The sequence below is a fragment of the Bufo bufo genome, chromosome 1 (assembly GCF_905171765.1).
Source record: "Bufo bufo chromosome 1, aBufBuf1.1, whole genome shotgun sequence".
Taxonomy (NCBI): Eukaryota; Metazoa; Chordata; class Amphibia; order Anura; family Bufonidae; genus Bufo; species Bufo bufo.
Genome location: NC_053389.1, coordinates 462,234,937 through 462,250,920, shown reverse-complemented (window position 1 = coordinate 462,250,920; position 15,984 = coordinate 462,234,937). Strand labels below are relative to the sequence as shown.

Sequence of the window (15,984 nt, the reverse complement as noted above, 5' to 3'; positions counted from 1 at the left end):
TATATTTTGCTTCATTAATAAATGCCTAATTGTATAGGTAATTATCACCATCTGCACAGAGCTTATCTTTACCTCCCGTCATAAATTTAAAAGTAGACAAGGAGAGGCCTCTTCTCAGACTGGTACATTCATGAGAAAAATAACACTGAAGTAGAAACCTTTGTGTGACCTTAATTTGGCCTACTCAAGACATACAAAATTGTAACTATAGTCGAGCATGGCTCTTAAAGGCAATGAACATCCATTTTGACAATAATGAATTGGATATCAATGCATTTACCTATGAAAAGGCACAACAAGCAGCATGAGTATGTTGAGGTTTTTGGAGTCGTTCCAAAAATACCTGATTCAGTGAACTTCTTCTGACATTTCAACCGCTGTCAAATATTAGGAAGTCATAAAACAGAACGTAAGGTTCATAAAATGGGTGAGGAGTATTCTCACTTAAGCCAAAAAATGCCACGCTCCATTGATTTATTTTTATAGATCTTCACCTCAAATAACTGGGCAGATCATTAAAGTATAAAGATGCAATGGGTGTTATTAGGTTTCCTTCACTTACCATTTAAGTGCATTTTATCAAGCAGAAATATCTCCTTTGCTATCTGATGAATGCGCAATATTTCAACAAGGTATGTGGCATGGGTTCAAAGTAAATGAAATGTGTTCGGTCTTGTTTCTGTACAGCGACACTACAAAACCTTATTGTATAAGGGAAGACTCCAGTTCATATGATTTTAAAGAACTCTTCACACACAACACAAAAAAAGAATTTTTAAGTGGAGTTAAAGAGCCTTTTTATGTGCCCTGGAGAATAGCCGTTTGCCAATGTTGTGGCATCTGGGATCCCTGGCGCTTTATTCAGCCATGCAATTACATTCAAACCTTTCATTTTCCAAAGGCGCTGTCAAAAATGAAAGGAGGAATCTGATTGGTTGTTATGGGCAACTAAGCCAGCTCTACTTTACACCAGTCTGGTAAATCTCCCCCGCTGAGTCTGCCATACTTTTATGTCAAAATTCTACTCTAGAGAGGGTTCAGAGTGAAAGATGCGCTTTAATGCCCATATGTGACAATAGAGCCTCTGGACAAGAACTGGCCTTGTGAGACAACCCCCTTTAATTTGGTTGTCCAGCCACAAAAAAAATTCTTTGGATGGGTTTCAAGTGCAAGTAATATAAAACTTAAGAATATACATTAATTTCAAAAGATGTCCTGATATCACAGTTAATGCTGAGGGCATCAGATTGCTATGTACCTGGCAGGTGGCTGAGAGGAGGACTGGGGCGGCCTCCTGAGCATTGGCCCACTGGGGATTTTCCGTGTAGGGTGTATGGCCAGTCCGCCCCTGTCTGTCACGCTCTGCCGTTACTCCTTATGGGGCTTATTTACATGCAGGGATATGCAGCTTGTAACCGCTGCAGTGCATCGCGGTCCTCAACGGTCTGCAGCGGAAGACAATGATTGGCTGTAGTGGTGACGTGTCGTATGCAGGCATCTCACCGCTGCTGTACAATGGGAGCGTCGCAGGGAGCCGCTATGAATTAAGGGGTGAATGCGTGATGGCTGTTCATTTTAAGCTACTGTAGGGGTTATCCAAGATTTGTAATTATCTTGGACAACTCCTTTGAGCTCAGTATCCCACTTTCCTTCAAGTCCTATTCATAAGGGTCCTAGAACCGGAAATCTAGGTTGCAGTATGCAGCATATGACATATATGAGGACATCCATGTCCTTCCTTACCTTTCCCTTTTGCTTGAGATCTCCCAAGAGTCGCTTTCTCTAAGAATATTAAGACTTTATGTAACTGGATTTTCTTATCCTCTGCCATAAAATCAAAGGTTATTTATTACATCTGTATATATTCCTGAAGACACAAGGACTGCAGAGCTTCGGTGAGACAACCCTGTAGAACCCACATTTTGCCAGCTGAACCCTTGTGAGAAAGACTTTAGGGTGGGAATGGAGTATTGAGATTAATGAGAATCTTTCATGATGACAGTCATTTAATATAGAGCATTTCCTATTTCCTACTACTAACATTTTAGCAGAACGGTGCCCTAAATTCCTGTTATGGGCTCCTGAGGCCAGCGTGTGACCATATCTATGGCCGTGTCATTTTACAGGTTTTATGGAACGTCACTGTGCACACAATGTTTACTGACCCTAACAGCCCCAAAATATTTGCTCTCTGTAAAAAGCTCAGTCACTATGGCATATTCCCCTTGATGGCACACCAAGCATTATTTGCAGGTTAAGGCTCCATTCAGACGTCCGTAGAATGGGTCCACATCCATTCCGCAATTATGCGGAACGGGTGCGGACCCATTCATTCTCTATGGGGCCAGAAGAGATGCGGACAGCACACAGTGCTCCAGAAAAAAATAGAGCATGTCCTATTCTTGTCCGCAATTGCGGACAAGAATAGGCATTTCTATGGGGGTGCCGGCCGGGTGTATTGCGGATCCTTGAATGGAGCCTTACTTGAGGTGTGCTTGGGGAAGAGGTGCAGTTTTTTTTTTTCTTTTCATCTCTTGATTTTCATACAATAAAAGCAATGTATATATCCTGAAAATTGCATCAAACTGTCATCTCCTGCGTTCTGCTTTATTTCATTCAGTTAATCATCTTTTTTCTCTTTGATTTGTAGGATCAAACTGATGAAAAAGCATTGATTGCTAAATTACACCAGCAGATTGTAGCTCTCCAGATCAGTGAATCAACAGCTGTGGCAAAGTTAGAAGCCACCACATGCAAACTTCAGAAAATGGAGGCCTATAGCTTACGTCTCGAACAGAAGATTGATGACAAAGAGCAGGCACTGTATTATGCCCGTCTAGAAGGAAGGAACCGGGCTAAGCACCTCCGTCAAACCATTCAGACCTTGAGGAGACAGTTCAGTGGAGCTCTTCCATTAGCCCAGCAGGAGAAGTTTTCAAAGACTCTAATGGAGCTTCAGACTGACAAATTAAAGACGGTTCAAGAAATGCAATTGGTTCAACAACAGCGCAGAGAGGCGGAAACCCATGCCCTCGAACTAGAGCTGAAGCTGAAGGGTTTAGAGGAACTCATCAGTACTCTTAAAGATGCGAGGGGGGCACAGAAGGTTGGTCAGTTTTTTGTTAACTGTAAAGGTATTGCATAGAAAAGCATTAAGCACTATGGTCATTATGTGTATGTTAGTGGTCACTGACACTGGACATCAATCCAAAAACAAAGAAGACCGGCACTCAAAATCTAATTTTGTTTCTCCATGTGCGCATTAAAAGGATAAAAGTTGCATCCAATATAGTGAGCGCCGGTCTTCTTTGTTTTTGGATTGATGGGACGCCGACCCTGGACGCGCGCACCGCTCACTATATACACGGAGTGCCAGCTGACTTCTCTTCTGACACTGGACATTGTCATAACAGAAATGCAATTGCTCAAGAGCCCCACTATAATTGCTTTAGTAAATTGTAAAAGCTACACCAACTTCAGCAGTTTTTTTATTGATCCAGTACATCTAATTCTAGTGTGTAGTCTGATCCTCCGATCATATTACACACTTCTATCTGTAGGTTAGCTAAAGAAGGGACTGACTGAAGTGGAGTAACACATAACGAAGGATATGCCCAGGCACGTTTTCTCACAGATCTGTGCAAATTTCACCCTCTGCATTGAAAATTTGCTGTGAAACTCCCCAGGAAGAACTGGCATGCTGCGGTTTTAATATCCACACCGCATTTGAATATACAAGCGTGTATGAGATTTATCAAAGTCTCAACCATCTGCAAATCCAGACAGAAAATGTAGCATACTCCCAGAGCTTGGTTGCAGTCTAAATCAAAATCTCCATTGGAAGTGTAGGCACAAAATGGAAAGACTTTGCAAGGTTCCTTCATTTTTTATTTTATTGTAGATGCATTAGACAAATCTAATAAAAAAAAATGGGGGGGTCATTTATCAAACTAGTATAAAGTAGAACTGGCTCAGTTGTCCATAGCAACCACTCCGATTCCTCCTCCTTTCATTTTCCAAAGTAGCCATCCAAAATAAAAGGTGGAATCTGATTGGTTGCTATGGGCAACTAAGCCAGTTCTACTTTACACCAGTTTGATAAATGACCCCCATCGTGTTTTTACTGAATGCCACATTTACTAAGGCTTTCTAGTTGCACCAAGTGCGATTGATTTAAGAAATTTGAGATAAACCACAGTACAAATTAGGGCAGTACTAAGAAATCTTTCCTATGTGTGCAAAGCTATTTGGGCATTTGTGGAAAAAAAAAAGAAAAAAATAATAAATGATATCGGTGATATGATGTATTGGACCTATGTGGACTGTAGTCAATGGTGGCAGGGTTGTAAACAGATCTCGTAGGGCCCGGTAGCAATGGTATATTGGGGTTCCCCCTGCTCTACCCAGTTTCTCACTATGTGAGCGTGAAACACTTCCAGGCAGTGCAGAATGCAAAGCAGAACGCCCCAGATTTCTACGACCTTTCCAATTTATTTTTTAAGCAGATTTTTTTATAATTATTATTTTTTTTAATAAAATCTCACCCACCGCATCACCCACGTTATTTGACTTCTATGTCAAAAAGTCAAGCAAGTTCTTTGCTCGTAGTGAACACCTTATTTCCCTGTGTAATCACACCAGACAACTGGCATAAATGCACTGATAAACCTCCCCATACAGTGCATTATAAACTGGCTGAAGCCACCACTTGCAGGAGCTTAGTGCATAGGAATTTATACCGTTACCATTTACTGCAGTGGAAGCTGTAAAATCTCTTTACACTGAGCCCCCTCAAGTGGCGACTGCATGAAAATTCAGTTTTTCTCATGTTAGGAACCGAAGGAGAGTTCAGCAGTGGGCCGCCTTCCCTCTAGGCCCCATAGACGTTATCTGATCTCCCTCTATGGAAAGTACTCTACTGATTATTAGGATGATGGAGCCATAAATCAAACTTATCAGTCACTTAAGATACTACAGTAATTTTTCTGTACAGTAAATGTACAGATGCGTACCACAAGTGCCTCCAGTCATAGCACTTTACTGCAAGCTACAGATCCTGTGTGATAAAAGCTTAAAAGAAGGCAGGTGTGATTCCTAGCAAAGCCTGTCATGTTCCAAATCACCTTGTTCCTAGTGAATTGAAAACTGATAACGTACTTTATTTAATTAAAACATTAACTCTTAACAGGTTTCACGTGCTCTACGTGTTTATAGTGTGCTAACATTTCCCCTGCAGCACCCATGTGTGGTATGGACAGCTCAACCAGGTTGGACATTCCAAGCTGCCACTTCGGAGGAGGCTCACCATTTGAAAGCGGAGATCTCAACACATCATCAACATACAGTTGCAAGAAAAAGTATGTGAACCCTTTGGAATGATATGGATTTCTGCACAAATTGGTCATAAAATGTGATCTGATCTTCATCTAAGTCACAACAATAGACAATCACAGTCTGCTTAAACTAATAACATACACAGAATTAAATGTTACCATGTTTTTATTGAACACACCATGTAAACATTCACAGTGCAGGTAAAAAAAAAGTATGTGAACCCCTAGACTAATGACATCTTCAAGAGCTAATTGGAGTGAGGTGTCAGCCAACTGGAGTCCAATTGATGAGAAGAGATTGGAGGTGTTGGTTACAGCTGCCCTGCCCTATAAAAAACTTACACCAGTTCTGGGTTTGCTTTTCACAAGATGCATTGCCTGATGTGAATGATGCCTCACACAAAAGAGCTCTCAGAAGACCTACGATTAAGAATTGTTGACTTGCATAAAGCTGGAAAGGGTTATAATAGTATCTCCAAAAGCCTTGCTGTTCATCAGTCCACGGTAAGACAAATTGTCTATAAATGGAGAAAGTTCAGCAATGCTGCTACTCTCCCTAGGAGTGGCCGTCCTGTAAAGATGACTGCAAAAGCACAGTGCAGACTGCTCAATGAGGTGAAGAAGAATCCTAGAGTGTCAGCTCAAGACTTACAAAAGGCATATGCTAACATCCCTGTTAGTGAATCTACGATACGTAAAACACTAAACAAGAATGGATTTCATGGGAGGATGCACAGAGGAAGCCACTGCTGTCCAAAAAAAACATTGCTGCACGTTTGCACAAGAGCACCTGGATGTTCCACAGCAGTACTGGCAAAATATTCTGTGGACAGATGAAACCAAAGTAGAGTTGTTTGGAAGAAACACACAACACTATGTGTGGAGAAAAAGAGGCACAGCACACCAACATCAAAACCTCATCCCAACTGTGAAGTATGGGGGTGGGGGCATCATGGTTTGGGGCTGCTTTGCTGCGTCAGGGCCTGGACGGATTGCGATCATCGAAGGAAAAATGAATTCCCAAGTTTATCAAGACATTTTGCAGGAGAACTTAAAGAGGACCTTTCACATTATTACACTATGAACTAACTATACAGACATGTAGAGCGGCGCCCAGGGATCTCACTGCACTTACTATTATCCCTGGGTGCCACTCCGTTCTCCTGCTATGTCCTCCGGTATCTCCGTTCACTAAGTTATGGTAGGCAGAGTCTGCCCTTGTTCTTCTGTAGCCCTGGCCAATCGCATTGCAGAGCTCACAGCCTGGGAGAAAATAACCTCCCAGGCTGTGAGCTCTGCGCTGCGATTGGCCAGCGCTAGAGCAGAACAAGGGCAGCCTCCACCTACCATAACTTAGTGACTGGAATCTCCACCTACTATAACTTAGTGAGCGGAGATACCGGAGGGCATAACTGGAGAACGGAGCGGCGCCCAGGGATAATAGTAAGTGCAGTGAGATCCCTGGGCGCCGCTCTACATGTCTGTATAGTTAGTTCATAGTGTAATAATCGGTGAAAGGTCCTCTTTAAGGCCATCTGTCCACCAGCTGAAGCTCAACAGAAGATGGGTGTTGCAACAGGACAACGACCCAAAGCATAGAAGTAAATCAACAACAGAATGGCGTAAACAGAGGAAAATACGCCTTCTGGAGTGGCCCAGTCAGAGTCCTGACCTCAACCCGATTGAGATGCTGTGGCATGACCTCAAGAAAGCGATTCACACCAGACAACCCAAGAATATTTCTGAACTGAAACAGTTCTGTAAAGAGGAATGTTCAAGAATTACTCCTGACCGTTGTGCACGTCTGATCTGCAACTACAGGAGGTTCAACCAGTTATTAAATCCAAGGGTTCACATACTTTTTCCACCTGCACTGTGAATGTTTACATGGTGTGTTCAATAAAAACATGGTAACATTTAATTCTTTGTGTGTTATTAGTTTAAGCAGACTGTGATTGTCTATTGTTGTGACTTAGATGAAGATCAGATCACATTTTATGACCAATTTGTGCAGAAATCCATATCATTCCAAAGGGTTCACATACTTTTTCTTGCAACTGTAACTACTAGTGTTGAGATTTCCGTTTTGTTGTGTATCAAGTTCGGTGTACAAGGTTCAGGTTGTCTAATAATTCCGTTATGGCTTCCGCTACCACAGACCATAATTTATGGTCCGTGGTAGCGGAATCCATAACGGAATTCTTAGACAACCCGAACCTTGTACGCCAAATTTGATACGCAACGTTCGCTCCACACCGCTCCAAAATCATATATTTTTTTTTTCATAATGCGTTACTTTTATAAGTAAAACTAGGTTCAGGAAATGATCACATCCTTGGCGCCACCACATTTGGGAAGTCTGCCTTTAGCGGACTAGTTCTGACGCATCATCATTCTGTCCCCGCACCTTCATCATTATAATGGTGTAACTGCAAATATTGCTTTTCAACTTTTGCCACACTTTGCTGTGACTTTTTCTAGTTTTATTAAGTATTCTGTTCCTTCATGATATCAATATGTACTTGTCATTTTGATTTATGGCTCCTGCTACTTTTATGCTACAACTTGTGTAGTTAATCTCAAAATGTATCCTTTAGGATCCGAGAAAATGTAATAAAACAGCGTAAATGAACTATTTGTAGGTAACAGAATGGCATCAGAAAATGGAAGCAATGCGTCTCCAGGACATGAAATTGACCCGTGAGTTAAACCAGAAGAAAGAAGAGATTAAGTATTTGAGTAACATAATCGCTGAACAGGAACGTACCATCAATAACTTGGAGGAAGAGCTTGTACTGCAACGCAAAGTTAGTATTCTAGGTTTCTGGGGATTTGAAGCGTTCATTGATGTTTATGTATACATAACCGTATTGTCACAAAATCATTAAAAATGAAGATCCAGATCCAGTTAGCAAACATCCGAGTCAATGGGGGAGGGTTATCAAAACTAGTGTAAAGTAGAACTGGCTTAGTGGAAGATAAACAACCAATCAGATTCCACCTTTAATTTTTCAGAGCTCCTTTGGAAAATGAAAAGTGGAATCTGATTGGTTGTTATGGGCAACTAAGCCACTTTTCTTTTACACCACTTTTGATATATCTCACCCATGAGTTAACAAATGGTCTGAGTAAGCACAAAGGGGATTACATGTACAACTGCTCATCTTCTCACACAGTGAGAAAATGTCTCCTAAGACCCGCTAAATGTGACAGTGTGAGACCACCTATTCTCCGATTTATACAGGCCAATGATCGAGAACTAAAAACGCTCGTTCCTGATCATTGTCTCCTGTAAACATGCCACCAGACAAACGCTCATCTATCAGCAAAGCACATCTTTTATATGGCACCAAAAATCGTAGTTTGCAAATACAAACTGAATGGGGGAGATGACAATGCTAATGCATTGGGTTGTGTGAAAGGCCCTTAAGTGCTGATGGATGATATACCAATTAATTGGCGTTCATTTTGTCTAAAGGGACCCTAAGGTTGTTGAAAAGTTCTTTGAGGTCCCCCGGTGGTGACTGGAGGTTATACAGAAGGAGAGGTGACAATAATAAGACGTGATCTTTATTCCTTATGTCACTTGATACTTTTCTTCTTTTGTGCTCAGCCCTGACATTTAGCACTTAGTTTAGTACTTTGTTAATCCAGCCATTACTTTCTTTATAGCTAACTAGCAGAATCACCCGGCTTCACACTGGTATATTTCTTCTATTTAATTTAATGTTTGTGTGTCATTAAAAGATATCGACAGTATCCCCCTTAACAGTGACCTCTACAGCACCCTGCCCCTTAACACTGACCTCCATAGCGGACCGTCCCCTTAACTGTGATCTCCACAGTAGCCGCCCCCTTAACAGTGACCTCCACAGCAGCCCGCCCCCTTAACAGTGACCTCCACAGCGGCCGCCCCTTCATTAGTGACCTCCACAGTACCCCATCTTCTTAACAGTGATTTCCACAACACCCTGTCCCCTTAACTGAGACCCCCACAGCAGCCTGGCCCTAGGGTGGCCAGAGGTCCTGTTTTAAGCCGGACAGTCTGGCTTTCAGACCCCCTGTCCTCCGTCCGGCGCAGGGCCTGGACGGACACAGGGATGTCCTTTTAAACAGCTCACTCTCAGACAGCAGCACTGAGCTGCAGGGAGAAAGTCACCCTCCCTCCCACCCTTGCAGCTGACTGAAGTTGATTTTTACCTTCATTTTTTCAACCTCCGTCGGCTGCGGAGTGGGAGGGACGTGGCTTAGTGGGACCTGGGGGTGGGGTTTTTAAGTCCATCTTTTGAGGGTGGCCTGAATGGCCACCCTACCTGTCCCTGAACTGTGACCTCCACAGCACTCCGCTCCCTTAACAGTGTCATCCACAACACCCTGCCCCTTTAAAGCGGACCTACAGCAGTGAAGAAAAATGGCTGGGTTGTTATGGAAGCCTGCTGTAAAACTGTGTGTATGTGGAGACTAAGGGCCTGCAAGCTTCTATTGGCTGATAAAGGACATGTGACCGTGTGTATGGCAGTTGGGATATGAAGAGAAAGATCTTCTATTGGCTAATGTAGGTCATGTGATGTGCCATATTTGCATTTTTTGGAATATCTCAGGAACGGTAAGTGCTAGAGAGCTGTGACTCCCACAAGATTTTTTTCCAGGTAGCAAGGGATGTATATACCAAGTTTTGTTGAAATTGATGGTTGCGAGTGATCGCAGAACATACATACATGTATACGTCCTTCTTTATACAGTCCTGATCAAAAGTTTTTAAGACCACTTGAAATATGGCAAAAAATCATATTTTACATTGTTGGATCTTAACAAGGTTCCAAGTAGAGCCTCAACATGCAACAAGAAGAAATGGGAGTGAGACAAAACATTTTTTGAGCATTCAATTTAATGAAAACAACAAATAAACTGAAACAGGCTGTTTTTCAGCTGATCAAAAGTTTAGGACCACACCTCCAAAAAAAAACTAAACCCCCCAAAACAGAAATCCAACTTCCAAACATGAACTCAGTAATGAGTAGCTCCGCCGTTATTGTTTCACTTCAAAAATTCATTTCGGCATGCTTGATGCAAGCGTTTCCATGAGGTGAGTGGGAACATTTCTCCAAGTGGTGAAGACGGCCACACGAAGGCCATCTACTGTCTGGAACTGTTGTCCATTTTTGTAAACATCCCTTGCCATCCATCCCCAAAGGTTCTCAATTGGATTTAGATCAGGGGAACACGCAGGATGGGCCAAAAGAGTGATGTTATTCTCCTGGAAGAAGTCCCTTGTCCTGCGGGCATTGTGTACTGTAGCGTTGTCCTGTTGAAAAACCCATTTGTTACCACACAGACGAGGGCCCTCAGTCATGAGGAATGCTCTCTGCAACATCTGGACATAGCCAGCGGCCGTTTGACGCCCCTGCACTTCCTGAAGCTCCATTTTTCCACTGAAGGAAAAAGCACCCCAGACCATTATGGTGCCCCCTCCACTGTGGCACGTAGAAAACATCTCGGGTGGGATCTGCTTGTCATGCCAGTAACGTTGGAAACCATCAGGACCATCAAGGTTACATTTTTTCTCATCAGAGAATAAAACTTTCTTCCACCTTTTGAATGTCCCATGTTTGGTGCTCTCTTGCAAAGTCCAAACGAGCAGTTCTGTGGCGTTCAAGGAGACGAGGTCTTTGAAGACGTTTTTTGTTTTTGAAGCCCTTCAGTCTCAGATGCCGTCTGATGGTTATGGGGCTGCAGTCAGCACCAGTAAGGGCCTTAATTTGGGTCGAGAATCGTCCAGTGTCTTGACGGACAGCCAATTGGATCCTCCGGCTCAGTGCTGATGAAATTTTTTTGGGTCTTCCACTTGACATTTTTGTTCCATAACCCTCAGGATCATTTAAGAAATTCCAAATGACGATGGCGCGCTGTGAGAGACCCTGCTTATGCAGTTCAACAACCCGACCACGTTAAAAAAGGGAGAGTTTTTTTGCCTTTGCCATCACAACGTGTGACTACCTGACAGAAAATGACAGTGAATCCACATCTTTGCATAGATTTGGCCTTTTAAAGGCATGTGTTCCTAAAATTTAGATCACCTGAAAAACAGCCTGTTTCAGTTTAATCGTTATTTTCAATTAACTGAATGCTCAAAAAATGTTTTGTCTCACTCTCATTTCTTCTTGTTGCATGTTGAAGCTCTACTTGGAACCTTGTTAAGATCCAACAATGTAAAATATGATTTTTTGCCATTTTTCAAGTGGTCTTAAACTTTTGATCAGGACTGTATATAGATATAGATATACACCTATATGAAGCACATACAGGGAAAGCGGCCTACAGTTCAAGGCATAAGCCCTCAAGACCTCGTAGTGTATAATGGTCAATCTTAATGTGCATCCCTAGAGTCTTGTGAATACCTGATTCTTACATTTGGTATTCTTGTGTTCAGTGCAGGGGTATTAAAACCAATCACTATGATAAAAACCGGGGTATGATAACCTATTAGGGTTACACTAGTGATGGTCATTACACCTACTAAACCAAGGCGAGGAAATAAAGCATTCCTACTTCTGTGAAGTCACACGGCTTATTAGAGGAACATACATTCAGAAGGTTAAGGTAAAGTATGGGACGCCTGGAAGACTATGGGGGTCATTTATTAATCTGAAATATGCCTAAATTAGTCATATTTCAGGCGCAGATTGTGGCGCAGCAGTTAGTTGCGCTGCTATCTGCAACTTTGCCCTGCTCACGCCAGGCCTAAAACTGTGGACGGGGAAGGGGCCGGGCCAGTAGGATCGTCTCATTCATAATTTTTTACGCATATTTTAGGCGTAGAAAAAGGTCTAAATGTAAGACAGTTAGGAGGCTATCTTACATTTAGAACTGGCGCTGGATGCGCTGAAGTTATGGAGAGGCCGGCGCCTCTTCATAACTCCGGCAGATCCACCTCCAGTTTAGGGGTTTGTTATTTAAGCCATCTATTCTCATGGCTCTATAATGTGCCATTCCTGTATTATTCCTACTAGAAGTGAATGAATGAATTGATAGCAGTTCGCATTGAAGGTCCAGATGAGTTTTACCAGTTGAGCGTGTGCCCCTGCACAGTCTGACACTGGCAGCACTGATAGGATAGTGTTACTCTGTGCAGGGACACACCCCAACTGGTAACACCCATCTGGACTTTCATTGCAAACTGCAAGTAATTAATTTATAACTTCTATCCAGAATAATAAATGGATGGCACAACATAATAGTGTGGCCACCACTATCCTAGAAAATGCCTATTGTGGTCCACAAATGCTCTATATTTTTTGCGGGGCCGAGGAACGGAACTATGAATGCGGACAGCACACGGTGTGCTGTCTGCATATTTTGCGGCCATATTAAAATGCATAGGTTCGCACCCGTTCCGCAAAATTACGGAATGGATGCTGACTTTATACGGTCGTGTGAATGAGCCCTAATCCTAAGAATAGATGCTCCAGAATTGTTAGTACATGGGGAATGTAAGTAGTTACTTTATCAGATATGTCAGGAGAGGTGACAGGTCATCTTTAATCAAACTCGGGACTAATACGTGAGAACCTGTAGGAACTAATGCTTGTAGTAATTTGATGACTTGATAAAATAATATGTTAATATGTCCTATTTCAAGCTTTTCACGTATGTCTGTTCCAGTTTCATGAGGAACGTCAAATGTCCTGGGATCAGAGAGAAGTAGAACTGGAACGCCAGCTAGATATGTATGAGAAGCAGCAGCATGACGTACTGGGCGCTGCTCGGAAGGTACATACGCTGACTTCTGATGGACTTTCATGTAATGTTTAGTATATATTTAGCATATAACTATCAAAAACACTTTCTATCATAGTTTGAAGAGGCCACAGGCGAGGTGCCAGATTCCAGTCTACCACTACCTCAGCAACTTGATATAGCGCTGCGCAAAATCAAAGAACATGTGCGGACCATCCTGGAAACCAAAGCTATATGTAAGACAATGGAAGAGGTGAGGAGAAGCATTAGTACATCTTCATACTTCCTCGGGATTTACTGCTTGCTGCTATCATGTGTGTGTGCTTTCCATAGAAACTTCAAGAGAAGCAAGCTCTGCTCTGGACAGCCCAGCAAAATGTGTTGAGCAGAGATAAAGTCATCAATGAGCTGAGACTTCGCTTACCCGCGGTGGTAGACAGAGAAAAGCTTATGTCTGACTTTAACCAACAAGAAGAAGATTCTGAGATGCGGCAAGCTTTGAAGGTCGCTCATCAGACAATTGAAAATATGCAAGCTCGGCTTAATCAAAAAGAAGACATCCTGAAGAAATACCAGCATCTTCTGGCTAAAGCTAGAGAGGTAGGATGACGATCACTTTGTCTCTGATCTTTAATGGTCAGAATGAGCAGATGCTTTCCACTTGCCCTTCTTCCTTACACATTGTAGGGATGGCCATTTGTGGTCAGTTTGATATTCTCATAAGGAAGTAATTTTGGTCTGCTTCTTGAGCTGTGATAGGTTACGTTTTCATGCGTGTGGATCTTGCCTAGAAATGGCGGCCTTCAGGTGAACCGCATGTTGCTGTGATATGTTACGTTTTTAGTTGTGAGACGTGGTGCCAGCTGAATGGGACTTCTACTGGCCATACACATTAGGTTTTCCCATTTAACCATTTGAGTCCCAGCTCCATACATGTATGACAGAATGCCGATTGCAGCCATTTGAGCCCTCAGATGTCGTGGTCAAATGTGACCACGGCATCTAAGAGCGTTAAAACCAGAAGCGCATGCTTACCAGCCCGAGCTACATTCCCCTGGCTGAGATCAGGCAGGGTGACCTGTACTGGTAATAGTATATTCCAAAGCTGGCCAACAGATGGCAGCACTGCATTGGAATATACTGAATCCTGTATTTTTAATGGATAGATATCCATAAAAAAAACACAAGTTACAATCTAATGATTTGCATGTTATAGTCACCTAGGTGACTTAAAAAAAAAAAAAGTTTTATTTAAGAAATATAAAGTATAAAAAATAAAATCGCCCCCTTTTCCTAGAATAAAAAGATAAACAAATAAACATCATGGGCATCGCCACATCTGAAAACACCCATACAGGTATTTTATTAAAATAAATGGTGAGATGGAAAAAACTTAAAATGGACAAATTGTGTTTTTGTCTCTTCACCTACCCGCCAAAAAATTGAATAAGAAATTTTAAAAAAGTCACACATAACCCAAAATAGTATATTTGAAAAGTATAGATTGCACCGCAAGAAATTAGCCGTCACACAGCTCCATAGATGTAACTATGAAAAAGTTAAGGGGGTCAAAATATGGTGACGAAAAGAAAGTTTTTTTTTTTTTTTTCCAAAGTTGTTATTTTTTTAGGAATTAAAACACAAAAACGACACAAATGTGGTATCGCTGTAATCGTACTGACCTTTAGAATGAAGGAAACGGGTTAGCTTTACCACACGGAGAACGCCTTAAAAACAAAACCCATAAAACTCTGATGTAGTTGCGTTTTAGGTGTTTTCCAATCCCACCCCATTTGGAATTCTTTTCCAGCTTCCCAGCACATGTGAATGGAAAAATAAAAATGTTAAGGCTGCGGGAAGGCCGGGAGTACAAAATGAAAACTGAAAAATCCTCCAGGACTCAAGGGGTTAATGTATACGCACGACATATACTTGTTTTAGTAAATAATTTTATTCCAGATGAAATTACCATTCTGGAACATTTCTTCTTCTACTCTTGCTAGAAGTTTATGGATAAAGGTACAGATGGGAGTTACCATTTTGGGGGGGGGGGGGGGGGGGGGTGTCCTTGCACAGTTTGGCATTGTCCTATAAGAGCTGCCAGTAACAGACTATGCAGGGATACATCCCCGACTGGTACCACCTATCAGCACCTTTATTCATAAACTTCTAGTAGGAACAATAGAAGATTGGCATTTCACAGAGTCATAAGGAATGATTCTCCAGAATTGTTATTACATGGGGCATGTCAGGAGAGGTGACGGGTCCTCTTTAAATGTATGCCTCTGACAGATGCTGTACAGTGGCAGCCTACATCATAGGGTTCCATTGTTTAAAAAAAAAAGTATCCCTATAACGTCCTTTTTTTTGCTAGACTCTGCAGGATGGAAACGCGTAGTGTACTGTGTACCGGTATATGTTAAATGGAGCCTTGCCACAGCTTACTCCACTTTTCCCATTGAGAACACGTGTACATGGGGTGGACAGCTGTCTATTATGTATGGCCTGCCTTACTCCCATTTGAAGCTGCATCTTTTGAAGGAAGCCTCATCATGTAGAAAATTGTGTGTTATTAAGCACTACTTCTATTTTGTTTAATAATGACCGTCTCTAGAGAAACCCTACTATAGCTCATTTATAATATATTAAAAGAGAACGCCAAAGACATTGGAAGGTATCCAGAAAAATACAGAATCCAAGCTGTCTGGAGATGCTGTGAAAGTGGCAGCTGCTCTACATAGACAATTAACTAGTGCGGCTCGGGCTAAGCAGCTGTCACACACTTTAAATATTCGCTGTGATAAATGTATTAATAAGCTGGGCGGATCACATGGCACAGCAGTAATACACTGTACTAAAGACAAGCCCTTATCTGGTACTAGTGCCGTTTGAAAGTCAATTTCCACCCCATTGT

At 42.1% G+C, this 15,984-nt stretch overlaps 1 protein-coding gene across 1 annotated transcript in view; it reads left to right on the top strand.

The window, feature by feature from the left end:
* CEP290 (centrosomal protein 290) overlaps positions 1-15,984 on the top strand; it is a 210,964-nt gene that overhangs the window by 111,013 nt on the left and 83,967 nt on the right. Inside the window, exons 30-34 of the mRNA XM_040408592.1 lie at positions 2,651-3,106; positions 7,976-8,140; positions 12,996-13,103; positions 13,189-13,323; positions 13,404-13,670. Of these exons, the coding sequence (XP_040264526.1) occupies positions 2,651-3,106; positions 7,976-8,140; positions 12,996-13,103; positions 13,189-13,323; positions 13,404-13,670 (1,131 nt within the window). The remainder of the gene's footprint in view (positions 1-2,650; positions 3,107-7,975; positions 8,141-12,995; positions 13,104-13,188; positions 13,324-13,403; positions 13,671-15,984) is intronic.